Below are 15663 nucleotides of genomic sequence, written 5' to 3'. Positions count from 1 at the left end.
GAAAGGGACCTTCCATGGAACCAGGTCCTGGAGGTGGGAGGAATGGTTTCAGTGTTGGGAGGGTGAAATGGTCCTGACATTGAAGACAAGCCAGAGTGAGCAACACTGTCACTGAGTCTCTGGGATGCTTCCTGCTTCCTCCTCTCCCTATGATAAGAACCCCATGTTTTAGGTCTTGTCTAATTTCTAACATCACAAATCGTAAGATTGATTCTTTGGGCATTAGAAGAGCAGCACTCCCTCCCTGAGACAATAGGAAAGGGATGTTTCTGAGCACATCATGTGGATGGCATAGACCATCCAATCTCCCCATCACCATCCATATGCATAAAGAAAATAGATGTCTGTAGAAGAGAACCAAAAGCGCTGTGCCTGTGACATGGTCTAATACAGAGAGCTCAGGGCTTGGGTGACATGGAGTGACCATAGCTTACTCTGCAGAGGAGAGACACTTTTTACCCTCACCCTAAACAGAGAAACTGTTGCCAGACCAGCAAAAGTAGTTTATGCCTTAGTCACTGCGGCTGACTGGTCAGCTACACTTGCCCCAGAGCAACACCACACATCCTTGAAAACAGAACAGAAACAAGCATGGAATTCTTCCCTCCTGCAGTTGTTAGTGGGGTGATGCTAACAAGGACAGATATCTTGGGTAAAGTAAATCTGCATCTTGTTATTTTCAGGGACTTGTAGACAAGATGAATGAGATCACTATTTTTTAAAATTAACATATAATGCATTATTTGCTTTAGGGGTACAGGTCTGTGAATCATCAGTCTTACACATCTCACAGCATTCACCATAACACATATCCTCCCCAGTGTCCATAACGCAGCAACCCTATCGCCCCACCCACCCCCCAGCAAACCTCAGTTTGTTTCCTGAGATTAAGAGAGACATCACTGTTGGCTGGAGGGTCAGAGACATTTAGTGACTTTTAGTTTTTACACATTAAAAACAACCATTTGTATTCCAAGCTAATATGTGGAACAAATCATTTATAGTAGCTACCTTCCTCTAGCACAAGTCTGTCAAGTTTTCTATTCAAATACTATATAAACTTGATGAGAAGAGTAGCTTTCAAATATTTCTGAACTTGTACTTAAAATAAGAAATATATCTTATACTGTGAAGCAGGAAATATACATATATATAAAATGAAAATATAAGCTTCACAAAACAAATTCTTTGATCAGATGAAGTACACTCCAGTATTTTCTCTTGTTTTCATTTATTTAAAAAAATTTCTTTAATAGATTGGAAACTACAACCAGAAAATCACTGGTTTGGATTAGTCCACCCAAGAGAAACTCAAATTGGCTGGATATGTTTTGACTGAAGGAATGAACATATACTAGTTTCTTGGAATCACTCCATTTTCAAAATGCTTATAACTAACTTTATAATATACCATGTTAGAATTTGTTTGGGACAATTTAAATTATACTTATAATAAAGTTAATATTTTCCTCCTTTTAACATCCAATCTCTAACCCACCTCTACCTTCCTACACATTTCATTTTCATGTATTTCTTCAGATTTCACTAACTTCGGTTTTATGATAATGTCTTAGTCTTCTGTAATGCCCTGTTTTACCTATGCATGTTATCTATGTATCTAGACTTGATCTCATTCAAAGAAGTTAGTAGCTCAACTATAATTTTTTTTAATAGACATTGACTTTTAAGGCAGTTTTAGGTTCACATAAAAACTGGGAAGAAGATAGAGAGATTCTCTGTATGCTCTATATGCGCTCTGCCTTGACATATGCATAGCATTTCCCATTATCAAAATTCCCCACCAGAGTGCTACATTTGTCACAATCAATGAAGCTGTATTAATAGCGTAATCACCCAAAGTCCAGTTTTATAGAGTTCACTTTTGGTGTTATACATTCTATGGCTTTGGACAAATCCATAATGACATAGAGCCACCATTACAGTATCATGAGTACTTTCACTTTCTTAAAAGTTCTCTGTATTCTTCCCATTTGTTTCTCCTTCCCCCTCCATCCCGGGCAACCACTGATATTTTTATTCTCTCCATAGTTTTGGCTTTTCTAGAAATCACATAGATGGAATCATACAGTACCTGGCCTTTTCAGATTGGTTTTTTTCACTTAGGAATATGCATATAAGATTTCTCCATGCCTTTGCATGACTTGATAGCTCATTTCTTTTTTTTTTTTTTAAAGACACATTTATTCAGCATCATGATCAGACTATTACATTTAGCAATCAACAGCATGGGTGCAAAAAAAAAATCTACATTAAAACCCTTTGTTGGAATGCTTTACACTTTCCACAGAACAGAAACTAAAATAACCTGTTATACAGTTAGTCACAAATACAGTCCTCGAATTTTTTTGCCCATACACATGAGTATTGTCTAAAACATGTCTTCTTTGTAACAGCTAGGCCCTGCCACCACTGTGCTTGGCTGAGTTCACAAATCTGTTGTAACCTGTATCTTCCCTGTCACTTCTCTGGCTCTCCTCTCCTGCTAAGCTTTGTTTCCTGGCAGGAATTAAAACCTTCTGCCACTGCCGTAGCCACTGCTGCTGCTGGAACCACCATAGCCACCTTGGTTTCGTGGTTTGGTGAAGTATTGGCCTCCACCACCATAAGGGCCAGAGCTTCTGCCTCCAAAATTGCCTCCTTTCATGGGTCCAAAATTTGAGGATTGATTGTTGTAATTGCCAAAATCATTATAGCTTCCGCCACCTGCAAAGTTGCTTCCATCATTACCAAATCCGTTATAGCCATCCCCACTGCCACCATATCCACCACCACCTCGACTGCCACCAAAGCCACATTGACCACTGAAGTTTCCTCCGCGACCAAAGTTGTCATTCCCACCAAAACCACCTCCACGACCACCACCAAAGTTTCCAGAACCACTTCGACCTCTTTGGCTGGATGAAGCACTAGCCATCTCTTGCTTAGAGAGCGCTTTCCTTACTTCACAGTTGTGGCCATTCACAGTATAGTATTTTTGAATGACAATCTTGTCTACAGAATCATGGTCATCAAATGTTACAAAAGCAAAACCCCTCTTTTTGCCACTGCCTTGGTCAGTCATGATCTCAATCACTTTGATTTTCCCATACTGTTCGAAATAATCTCTTAGATGATGTTCTTCAGCGTCTTCTGTAATGCCACCAACAAAAATCTTTTTCACAGTTAAGTGGGTACCAGGTCTTTGAGAATCTTCTCTTGAGACAGCCCTCTTTGGTTCCACAACTCTTCCATCCACCTTGTGTGGCCGTGCATTCATGGCTGCATCCACCTCCTCCACAGTGGCATATATGACAAACCCAAAGCCTCTGGAGTGCTTGGTGTTTGGATCTCTCATGACCACACAGTCCGTAAGTGTTCCCCATTGCTCAAAATGGCTCCTCAGACTCTCATCGGTTGTTTCAAAGCTCAGACCTCCGATGAAGAGCTTCCACAGCTGTTCAGGCTCTTCGGGAGACTCTGACTTAGACATGACCACGGTGGGAAGGGAGACTTTAACGATACTTACTCGACAGCGTTCACGGGCAGAAAGGCAGCTAATTTCTTTTTAAGCACTAAATAATATTCCATTGTCTGGATGTACCAGGGTTTATTTATCCATTCATCTGCTGAAGAGCATCTTGGCTGCTTCCAAGTTTTGGCAACTTAAGGTTGCCAAAAATATCCACACATAGGTTTTTGTGTGGACACATTTTCGGCTCCTTTGGTAAATACCAAGGAAGGCAGTTGCTGATCAGATGGTAAATGTATGTTTAGTTTTCTAACAAACTACCAAACTGTCTTCCAAAATGGCTGTAAAATTTTGCATTCCCACCAACAATGAATGAAAGTTCCTGTTGCTTCACATTCTTGATGGTATTTGGTGTGTCAGGATTCACAATTTTGGCCATTCTAATAGTTTTGTAGTGATATCTAACTGTTGTTTTAACTTGAATTTCCCTGATGACATATGATGTAAAGTATCTTTTTGGATGCTTATTTGTTATCTCTATATTTTCTCTAGTGAGGTGTCTGTTGCTGTTTTTGACCCATTTTTAAATTAGGTTATTTGTCTTGTTATTGTTGAGTTTTAAGAGCTTTTTATATATTATATTTTATCAGATGCTTTTTCACAAATATTTTCTCCCAATCTGTGGCTTATCTTTTCGTTCTCTTAACTGTCTTTCAAAGACAGCTTATTGATTCTTTAATGGATCATGCCTTTAGCATTGTATGTAAAGTCATTGTCAAACTCAAAGTTATCTACATTTTTTTCCTATGTTATCTTCTAGGAGTTTCATAGTTTTGTGTTTTATATTTAGAGCTATGTTTTGAGTTTTGTTTTTTTTTGTGAAGAGTATAAATTCTATGTCAAGATGATTCTTTTCATTCTTGTTCTCTTTCTCCTCCTCTATCTCTTCCTTTTCCTCATTCTTCTTCTGAATGTGGATGTCCAGTTGTTCTGGTACCGTTTGTTGAAAAGATTTTTACTTCATTATATTACCTTTGCTCTTTTGTCAAAGATCAGTTGACTGTATTTATGTAGTCCCACTATATTATGTAGTACCACTTTTAGACTCTCTGTTCTGCTCCATTGATTTGTCTATTCTTTTGCCTATACCTCACAGTCTTGACTAATGTAACTGTATAGTAATTCTTGAAGTCTGGTGACATCAGTTCTCCAAAGTTGTTCTCCTTCAGTACTTTCTGCCTCTCCATATGAACTTTGGAATCAGTTTGTTAATATCTACAAAATAACATGCTAGGAATTGAATTGGGAAAGATTGAATCTACATATCAGATTAGGAAGAACTGACATGTTGACAATATTGAGTCTCCTTATCTTGAACACAAAACATCTCTACATTTATTTAGTTCCTTGATTCTCATCAGTTTTGTAGTATTTTCCTCATACAGATCATACACATAATTTATTAGATTTATACCTAAGTATTTCATTTTTTTGGTGCTAATATACGTGGTATTGTTTTTAATTTCAAATTTCACTTGTTTCTTGGTGGTGTATAGAATGATATGTGTGTGTATTTGTAAATTCTTTCCAGTTTTCCATATAAATGATCATGTCATCTGCAATGACAGTTTTCTTTCTATTTTTTTTTCCCTTCCTAATGTGTATACCTTTTATATCCTTTTCTTGTCTTATTGTACTAGCCAGGACATTCAGAAAGATGTTGAAAAGTTGTGAGAGAGGACATTTCTACATTTTTACTGATCTTTGTGGGTAAGTTTCAAATTTCTCACCATTAAGATTTTTTTTTTTTCTGGTGTGCCTGGGTGGCTCAGTGGGTTAAGCCTCTGCCTTCGGCTCAGGTCATGATCTCAGGGTCCTGGGATCGAGTCCCGCATCAGACTCTCTGCTAGGTAGGGAGTCTGCTTCCTCCTCTCTCTCTCTCTCTCTCCCTCTCTCTCTGCCTGCCTCTCTGCCTACTTGTGATCTCTCTCTGTCAAATAAATAAAATCTTTAAAAAAAAAAGATTTTTTTTCCTGGTAGATATTCTTTATCAAGTTGAGGACATTTCCTTATATTCTTAGTTTACTGAGGGTTTTCATCATGAATTGGTTTTAGATTTTGTCAAATCTTTTTTGTGTATCTATTGATATGATCATGTGACTTTTCTTCTTTAGCCTGTTAATAAAATGGATTACATTAATTGATTTTCAAATATTGAACCAGCCTTATATGCATGGAATAAATGGTCTGTGGACATGGTGTCTAAGCTCTTTATACATTACTGGATCCAATTTGCTAATATTTTGTGGAGTTTTGTGTCTATGTTCATGAAAGATACTGGTCTGTAGTTTCCTTTTCTTATGATGTCTTTGCCTGGATTTGGCATAAGGGTAAAGCCAGCCTTATAGAATGAGCTAGGAAGTATTCCTTTATCTTCTATCTTCTGAAAAAGGTTATGGAGAATTGATAAAATTTCTTCCTTAAATGTTTATTAGAATACACCAATGAACCTATCTGGGCCTGGTGCTTTCTGTTTTGGAAGGTTACTAATGATTAAATGAATTTCTTTAATAGATACAGGCCTATTCATATTGTTTATTTCTTATTGTGTGGTTACTGGCAGATTGTTTCTTTCAAGGAACTGGCCCATTTCATTTAGGTTATCATATCTGTGGGCATAGAGTTGTTCTTGGTATTCAGTTATTATCATTTTAATGTCTATGGGATCTATAGTGATATTCCCTCTTCCCTTTCTGATACTACTAATTTGTGTTCTTTTCTCTCTTTTTTTTTTCTTAGCCCAGATAAAAGCCTATCAATTTTACTGATGTTTTCAAAAAACCAGATTCTGATTTTATTGATTTTCTCTATTGATTTCTTATTTTAAATTTCATTGATTTCTGCTGTAATTTTTGTTATTTCTTTTCTTCTATTTATTTTGAATTTAATTTGCTCTTCTTTTTCTCATTTTCTAAGGTGAAGGCTTAGATAATTCATTTTACTTGTTTCTTCTTTTCTAATATATGCATTCAATGCTACAATTTCCTTTTAAAACACTGCTTAGTTGCATTTCATACATTTTGATAAGTTGTGTTTTGTTTTCATTTAATTCAAAATAATTTTTAATTTCTCTTGATAGTTCTCTTGGGCACATGTTGCATTTAGAAGTGTGTTATTTAATCTCTAAGTATTTAGGGATTTCCCGGCTATCTTTCTGTTACTGTTTTCTAGTTTAATTCCATTGTGGTCTGAGAGCAGACATTATCTGATTACAACAGCTTTAAACTAGTTAAGTTGTGTTTTATCAGCCAGACTCTGGTTTATTTTAATGAACGTTCCATGTGAGTTTAAGAAGAATGTATATTTTGCTTTTGTTGAGTGAATTGACATTCAACATGATTACTGATATAACTGAATTAATATCTACGATATTTGTTACTTTTTCCTTTGTTGTTCCTGTCCTTTTCTCTATTTTGGTCTTTCATTTTTTTCTGCTTCTTGTGGTTTTAATTGAGCATTTTATATGATTCCATTTTCTCTCTTAACATACCAGTTGTACTTCTTTTTCTTACTTTTTCTAGTGGTTACTCTAGAATTTGCAATATACATTCACTATTAATCTAAGCCCACCTCAAATTACACTTCATGGGAGATGCAGGTGCCTTATAATAACAAAATTATCCTAATTCTTCCTTCCACTCTCACATTTCATTGACGTCATTAATTTACTTCTATATAAATATATATAAGGATATGCATGCACACACATGCACCCACACATATATATACATATGCATACATAATAAGTATATTGCTGCTATTATTACTTTGAAGAAACTATTATCTGTTAGATCAATTAAGAAAAGGAAAAATAAAAGGTTTTATTTTAACTTCACTTCAATTCTCCTTTCCTTTTGTAGTTCCAAGTTTCTACCTGTATCATTTTGTTTCTTTCTAAAGAACTTCTTTGGGGTCGCTGGGTAGCTCAGTTGACTAAGCAAATGCATTGGCTCAGGTCATGATCCCTGGGTTCTGGGATAGAGCCCTACATCAGTCTCCTGGAAGAGCAGGGAGTCTGCTTCTTCCTCTCCCTCCGTCTCTCTTCCCATTTGTGCTCTCTCTCTTGCTCAAATAAATAAAATCTTAAAAAAAAAGAATGCTACCATTTCTTGCAAAGCATGTTTCCTACCAACAAATTCTCTCAATCTTTTTTTGTCTGAGAAAGTCTTTATTTCTCCTTTACTTTTGAAGGATAATTTTTCAGGGTGCAGAATTCTAGATTGGTAGTTTTTTTCCCTCTCAACACTTTAAATGTTTACTCTACTCTCTTCTTGCTTGCATAGTTCCCGAGACATCCAATGTTATTCTTATCTTTGTTCCCTTACAGTTAAGATGTTTTTCTTCTGGTATCTTTCAGGATGCTTTCTTTATCTTTAATTTTCTGAAGGTTGAAAATGATATGACTAACTATAACTTTTTGAACATTTATCCTACTTGATGTTTTCTCAACTTCTGGAATCTGTGGTTTTGTATCTGACATTAATTGGGGCAAATACTTAGTAATCATTGTTTCAAATAATTCTTCTGTTCCTTTTTTCTTCTCTTTCTGATATTCCTATCACATATATATTACACCTTTTGTAGTTGTCCTAAAGTTCTTGGATATTCTGGTAGGATTTTTTTCCAGTATGTTTTTCTCTTTGCTTTTGTATTTTGGAGGTGTCTATTGAGATATGATTGAGGTCAGAGATTCTTTCCTAGGCTATGTCCAATTCTACCAATAAACCCATCAAAGGCATTCTTAATTTTTGTTATTCTGTTTTTGATCTCTAGCATTTTTTTATTGGCTCTTAACATTTTCATCTCCCTGATTACATTGCTATCTGTTCTTTCATGCTGTCTACTTCATCTGTTAAAGTCCTTAGCATAATAATTGTAGTTGTTTTAATTCCAAGTCTGGTAATTCCAACAAACCTGCTTTGTTTGAGTACTTCTGATGCTTGCTCTCTCTCTTCCACCTGCTTTTTTCCTTCTAATATTTTTTTAAATAATTTTTTTTCTTGATACCAACCATAATATACCAGATTAAACAAACTGCTATAAAAAGGCCTTTAGTAATGCAATAATAAGATGTTGGGGAACAGGAAGCATCCTATAGTCTTATGATTAGGTCTCAATCTTTTAATTCTTCTGAATCATGAACTTAACACGGGCTTATCAGTCCACCACTTTTTAGGTGAGTCAGGTTGTCTAGAGTGAGTTGGAAATGGGTGCTTTGTTATGTTTTTTATTATTTTGTTAAGCTCTGATAAAACCCTGGCAGGTTAAGCTCTAGTTAAATAATGTCTCCTAAGGGTCGACTATCTTTAAAAAAAAAGAATGTTTTGACATATTTCAAATTAGTTCCTTTTTCCTTGTCCCTGGTGGAAGTATGAGGAGATTTTTCTCTGATATTCATTGTGAGAAATTGATGGAGTCTCCAGGAGGTAAAAATTCACAGGCATGTGGGGCCATTTTCTCCTCTCTCTTTTCCCCTTCTCACTCCCCCAGTGACTGGGTCTCCTTAGAAATTTTCTCTCTCAGACTTGTCCACACTGAGACTCCAGCAATTTATCAATTACAGTTTAGGTTTCCTTATCTTGGTACTAGTTCCCACAGAACAGAGGTTGCTGCTCATGGGTATTTTCCAGTAAGCTATGATTCTCTGGTCTTTGTCAACCTTTCCAATTTTGGGGAAATGGTTTACCTGTGTTCTCACTTCTCTTACAGATCTAAGAAAAGCTGTTGATTTTTCAGTTTGTTCAGCTTTTTATACTTATTAGGTAAAAAATTAAGGAATGTTGTTAGGACAGAGTAGCCACTTCTAAGCTTCCTGCATGGACTGGAAATTGAAAGTCAACATATTTCTTTTGAAATATGTTTTTCTGTGTTTTACAATGTGAATCTGTCACTATTTTTTTCAAAAATAAATTATTAGATTTAATTTGCCTTTGATATATTTTGGATATTTGGATTTTTGCAAGTAGCCTTACTTTTCTTCTCTATAAAATTCTGCTGATGTCTTTTCTAGGTTTCCCTCAGGAGCCACATCTTGAGAGTCTTCACTGAATCTCTCCTGGTTATAGTTTTAGACATTTCACAAAACCTGAACAATAAACATTAAAGCTTATCAAGAGTTATTTACCATTTAAACCTCTTATATCAAACTGATATTTTTCTTCCTGTGAACTGTCTTTCTTTTAATTAATTTGGCAATTACTGCTTTCTAACTACTCATAAATATTTAATTTTTGCCACTTAAAATTATGTATGTCAATTGTGACAATATTCCAAATAAATTTTAAAACTCTCAGAAAAAGAATTGGTCTAATGCTATTTAGTACAGCATTTTTAGGAACTTTGAAAAATTGATTAAATAAAATTTTGAAATAAATTTATAAATTATAAACTTTTAAATTTATTTATTTATATATTTTATTTTTTATTTTATTCATTTTTTAAAAGATTTTATTTATTTGACAGAGAGAGAAATCACAAATAGGCAGAAAGGAGGCAGTCAGAGAGAGAGGGGAACACAGGTTCCCTGCTGAACAGAGAGTCCAATGTGGGGCTTGATCCTAGGACCCTGAGATCATGACCTGAGTCGAAGGCAGAAGCTTAACCCACTGAGCCACCCAGGTGCCCATATTTATATATATATATATTTATTTTTTAAGATTTTTTTATTTATTTGAGAGAGAATGAGAAAGAGAGAGAGTGAGCAGGAAGGAAGGGTAAAGGGAGAGACTTCCTGCTGAGTGAGGAGTCCTATGTGGGCTTGATCCCAGTACCCTCAGATCATGACCTGAGATGAAACCAAGAATTGAATGGTCAACTTACTGAGCCCTCCATGTGCCCTTATCTATTTTTCTATCTATTTATTTATTTATTTTTAAAGATTTAATCCATTTGTCAGAGAGAGAGAGAACACAAGCACAGGGCATGGCAGACAGAGGGAAAAGCAGACTCCCTGCTGGGCAAGGAGACCAATATGGGACTCACAGGACCCTGAGATTATGACCTGAGCTGAAGGCAGATATCCAACCAATTGAGTCACCCAGGCATCCCTATTTATTTATATTTTTAAATTTTGTTTTATTTTTTTATAATTGATAAAAATGTATAGCTTACATACAGTAAATGCACAATTTTTAACTGTTCACTTTTGGCAATTGTGTACACTGGCCTAAGTAAGAAATAGGACATTTCTTTCATACAGAAATTTACCTTGTGCTCCTTTCCAATTAAGTATTTTTCCTTCCCAAGGCAACCACTTTCTAATTTCTGTGTTAAGAACTATTAAGTATATATGACTTAACCTTTCTTGAAGGCTAATAAGTTATTCTGCCACAGTTTCACAGATTCTGACAGAAGACATGAGTTATAATAATTGTGAAACAATTTTAAATTCCAAGCAAAGAAGGCATGAAAACTTATTTGAGCCATTAAATAAAGGACAAGGATGAAAATCTTATAAGAGTTGGTGAATAAATGATAGAGGGATTCAAAGAAACATCATGGATTGTGTTATGGACAGAATGTTTGTGTCTCTCCTCTAATTTCTATGTTAAAATCCTAACCCCCAGGGTGATGGCATTAGGAGGTGGGGCCTTTCAGAAGTAATTGGACCAAGAAGTGAAGCTCTCGTTAGTGAGATTATTGCCCTTATACGAAGAGACTCAGGAGCTTGCTCAGGCTCTCTGCTTTCTTTACGTGATATAAAATGGCAAGTCAGTAGTCTGCAACCAGAAGAGGGCCATCACCAGAACTCAACCCTGCTGGCACCCTGATCTGACTTTCAGACTCTTGACTGATAGGTATGATGTTCACCAAATGACTTCTAAGATTCTTAGTTTCAGTCTTTGGTTTTAATTCTTATTTTCAACTACATTAATTTAAAAGGCAAGGGTCTGATTTAGCATAATTGACATATGTGAGATGATATTTTTATGAAAAAAAATTTTCATGTTACACATTAATATAAAAGTGGTCTACAAATGAACAAGACTAACAGCCCATGATGAGACCTAAGCTAAGGCAATTGTCATCAATCATGGGGAAGGGTATAAACATACACGCGCACACACACACACATATGTATGTATTTGTTTATTTTATTTTCCTATAGTTTAACAATCAAATTTATCATTTTTATATTACAGAATGGATTTCTACTACCGTATTAGAGAAAGTCAATTGTTTTTTAAGTTGTGAATGTTCAGGTGACACAGTCCTGACCAATAATACATAAGTGGCTGTCAGTGGGTGGGGCTTTCTTGAAGCTTTTAAAAAGAATCTGATTTAGCTGGTTTGTTCAAATGGAATTATAATCAGAGAAATAGTTTCACTATCAGAAATTAATTTTAGGGCACCTGGGTGGCTCAGTAGGTTAAGCCACTGCCTTCGGCTCAGGTCATGATCTCACGGAGCTGGGATCCAGTCCCGCATTGGGCTCTCTGCTCAGCAGGGAGCCTGCTTCCCTCTCTCTCTCTCTCTGCCTGCCTCTCTATCTACTTGTGATCTCTCTGTGTCAAATAAATAAATAAAGTCTTAAAAAAAAGAAATTAGGGGCGCCTGGGTGGCTCAGTGGGTTAAGCCGCTGCCTTCGGCTCAGGTCTTGATCTCAGGGTCCTGGGATCAAGTCCCGCATCGGGCTCTCTGCTCAGCGGCGAGCCTGCTTCCCTCTCTTTCTCTCTGTCTGCCTCTCTGTCTACTTGTGATCTCTCTCTGTCAAATAAATAAAAAATAAAAAATAAAAAAAAAGAAATTAATTTTAAAAGGTTAGAAGGCTCTCCTTAAGAAAAAAAAATCAGCACTTAACATGAAACTCTAATGATAAAATGGAAAGAAACAGAAAAGGGCCTGGGGGAAGATGTCAAGTGATGGATTTGTGGGCACTTACTAAGGCAGAGGAAATACACAACAAAAAATTTTCCTACACAGAAATTCTTTTAGATGAAGACTGTTAAATCTGTTTTTCATATCTTACTTCATTATTTTTATATCATTTATACCGGCTCTTCCTGCTGAGGTTTAAATTCACACAGTCCCTTTTTTCATTCCCCAGAGTGTATCAGGAGGGTATCTCCTATCCCTCCCCAATTTGTAGCAACAGCAACAGTTATAGTCCAGTCTGAGGACTGTGTTGAAGTGACTTCTCTCCCTTCTCACTATTGCCAAAATAGCTGAATCCTGGTTTTAGTATTTGATTTATGAATTCTTTCTTCAGTTTGAATTCTTTCTTCAATTGTGTATGAAGGATTTCAGCCTCCTTTTTCACAGAAAAGGTGATTCAATCAAGCGAAAGTTAGAAATCAAAGCAATACAGTTGTGTGACAATGACTAAATTTGGAGTTCTACTGGTGGCCTGAGCAGCTTTGGCAGTGCTGGTTCTACTCTGATAGCGCTCTGCTCTACGCGGATGGACTCCCTGCACTGCCACTCGGTGCCTCCGTGCCAGCCACCTGCATCTAGAATTGTGGTCCCGTGAAGAGATGCTGTGGGGCAATAAACAAGTTAGTTCTTTTATCTAATTTGTGACACCTAAAAGGGAATTTCTGCTTCTTCCAGTTAAAAACCAACCCATAATTCAAGACGAAATCAGGAGCTTTTTTTTTTTCTTTCATTTGCCAGAAAAACAAAGACACTGCCTAACAGTTGCCATGTACCAATCAATCCCCAAACACAGTGGCTGGCTTAAAGCAACAACTATTCATTTAGCTCACATACCTTCCAATTGGCAATTTGGGCTGTGATCAGCTGCATGGCTTTTCTCTGCTAATTATGTGGGAATGATCTGCTGCTGGGTTGGTTGGGGGCTGGTTGTCCATGATTGCCTCAGCAGGGACAGCTTCTATGTTCATGAGGGCATTTCTCGCCTTCAGCTGGCTAGCCTGGTCTTGTACACATGGTCATGGCAGAATTCTGAAAGATATTGTGATGTGCAAGGCCTCAGGAGATGTAAGCTTGGACATGGCACACTGTCATTCCTATCACATTCTCTTCACAGGTCAGGCCTGGTATACAGATGGGAAAATAACCTCCACCTTTTTTTTTTTTTTTAATTTATTTGACAGAGAGAGATCACAAGTAGGCAGAGAGGCAGGCAGAGAGAGTGAGAGGGAAGCAGGCTCCCTGCCAAGCAGAGAGCCCGATGCGGGACTCGATCCTAGGACCCTGAGATCATGACCTGAGCGGAAGGCAGCGGCTTAAACCACTGAGCCACCCAGGCGCCCCTAACCTCCACCTTTTGAGGGGAGGAGCTGAAAATCACATTGAAAAGGGCATGGAAACAGTAATGAGGATTGTGGTCACTTTTTTTTTCCTTTAAGATTTTATTTATTTATTTGATTGAGAGAGAGAGTGTGTGAGCAAGAACAAGGGGAGCAGCAAAAGAAAGAGGAACAAGCAGACTCCTCACTGAGCAGAGAGCCAGTCCTTGGCTCCGTTCGAGGACCCTGAGATCATGACCTGAAGGGAAGGCAGATGTTTAACCGACTGAGGCACCTATACACCCTCCAGACTGTGGTCGTTTTTGCAAACTACCATGCTTTGCCATTGGCCAGGAAAACTGACTGCAGATTAACCCTGGAAAAACTGATTTCAGCTGAGGGCAGCAACTTAGCTAATATCGCAAGCAGGTAAGAGATTACTTGCGTGATATGGAGCAGGTATGAGGCAGAGACGTGTCTACATGCTGATTTCTGCTTTGTCAGCAGATTGTACTTCTAAATCATGTTGTTTTATTGTTTCTGTTTTATTAAGGGAAAACAAGAAATATTTCTCTCTTTTTTTTTTAAGATTATTTATTTATTTATTTGACAGAGAGAGAGAGAGAGAGATCCCAAGTAGGCAGAGCAGCAGGCAGGGCGGGGGAGGAGGGAAGAGGCTCCCTGGTGAGCAGAGAGCGGGATGCGGGGTTTGATTCCATGACCCTGAGATCATGACCTGAGTCGAAGGCAGAGGCTTAACCTACTGAGCCACCCAGGCACCCCAAAATATTTCTAAAATTTAGCAGCATGCAACTCTATGGTTCAGTCAGCATTTAACAAAAATTTCCTCGAAACGAGAAAAAGATGAGAAAGACCTTCAGACAATCAAGACTGTTCTACTAGATTAGCTTCTTCATGTTGAAAATCTGTCAAGATTATGATTCATTCAGATAGCACTTGTTTTTGGTATAATAATGAAATTATGGCTTGAGTCTACTGCATTCTCTTCTATTATTATTTTGTTCAAGCAAGATACTGTGCTGAATTGAACCATGAAATGAACTGTATTGAACATCAACAGCAAAAATCTTCTGAGGTATCATTAGAATTTTCATGTTTGTTCAATTCTTTTTACAATTACCTTGATAATAATGTAATGTTTTTTTTATTAGATATCCAAAAAATAGAAGAAGACAACAAAGATGAGTTAACTTAGCATAGTTTAATGTAATCAAGGAATCAACAGCATCAACATTAAATTAATAGTAAAAGCAGTGGGCACTGTACAGATCTTCCAGTTCCATTGTTTAACAATGCAGTAGCTGTTAACTGTTCTCAGTGCATTGCTGTAATAACCAAGGATCATTCTTCAGCCTGAAAACATGACATTTTGAGGCATGTGAGGCTATCATGGGAAGAGAATCTGAGCTGTCAGAAAGGTTGAGTTAGGTGGGCTTGGTGCCCTCTAGGAACAGCATGCTCATCGCTGTGGCTGGAGAAATATGAGTTAGGGGGAAAGAAGGAGATTAGGTCAAAGAGGTAAAAGGCAGGGCTGAGGGCAGACCATAAAGAAGCTGTAGACTGCTGTAATGAGTTTGACTTTTGCTCTGATATATAAGAACCCAATTACAGAGTTGTGAGCAGAAGATTGGAATGATTTGTTTTTATTTGTAATAGGATCACTTTGCCTGCTCTGTGGGAAAAGAAGGTGTGTGTTGGAGAGTAGCAGTAGATAGACAGCCACATAATAGAAGCTGGGGGGTGAATTAGGAATTACACTCTTTTCTTTCATATCCGTTCCTTGCCCTTCCTCTGATCAGATTTATATATTAGAGGTCTAATCCTTGAAGCGTATATTTCCCAGGCCTCTTTGCTAATAGGTTTCAAATCTGAATTTGATCAAAGAGAAGCACTGTCATGAAGTTAAAGGCAGAAAGAAAGGAA

The 15663-nt window shown here is 37.1% G+C and overlaps 1 protein-coding gene across 1 annotated transcript; it reads right to left on the bottom strand.

Moving 5' to 3' along the window:
* Positions 1 to 2527: 2527 nt before the first annotated feature.
* Positions 2528 to 3490, bottom strand: LOC123937260 (heterogeneous nuclear ribonucleoprotein A1-like). Its single transcript, XM_045997987.1, has one exon. It carries the CDS (start codon positions 3488 to 3490, stop codon positions 2528 to 2530), a length of 963 nt encoding a protein of 320 aa, XP_045853943.1.
* Between the last annotated feature and the right edge of the window lie 12173 nt (positions 3491 to 15663).

The sequence above is a fragment of the Meles meles genome, chromosome 2 (genome assembly GCF_922984935.1).
Source record: "Meles meles chromosome 2, mMelMel3.1 paternal haplotype, whole genome shotgun sequence".
Classification (NCBI taxonomy): domain Eukaryota; kingdom Metazoa; phylum Chordata; class Mammalia; order Carnivora; family Mustelidae; genus Meles; species Meles meles.
This window is presented reverse-complemented; position numbering and strand designations above follow the sequence as displayed.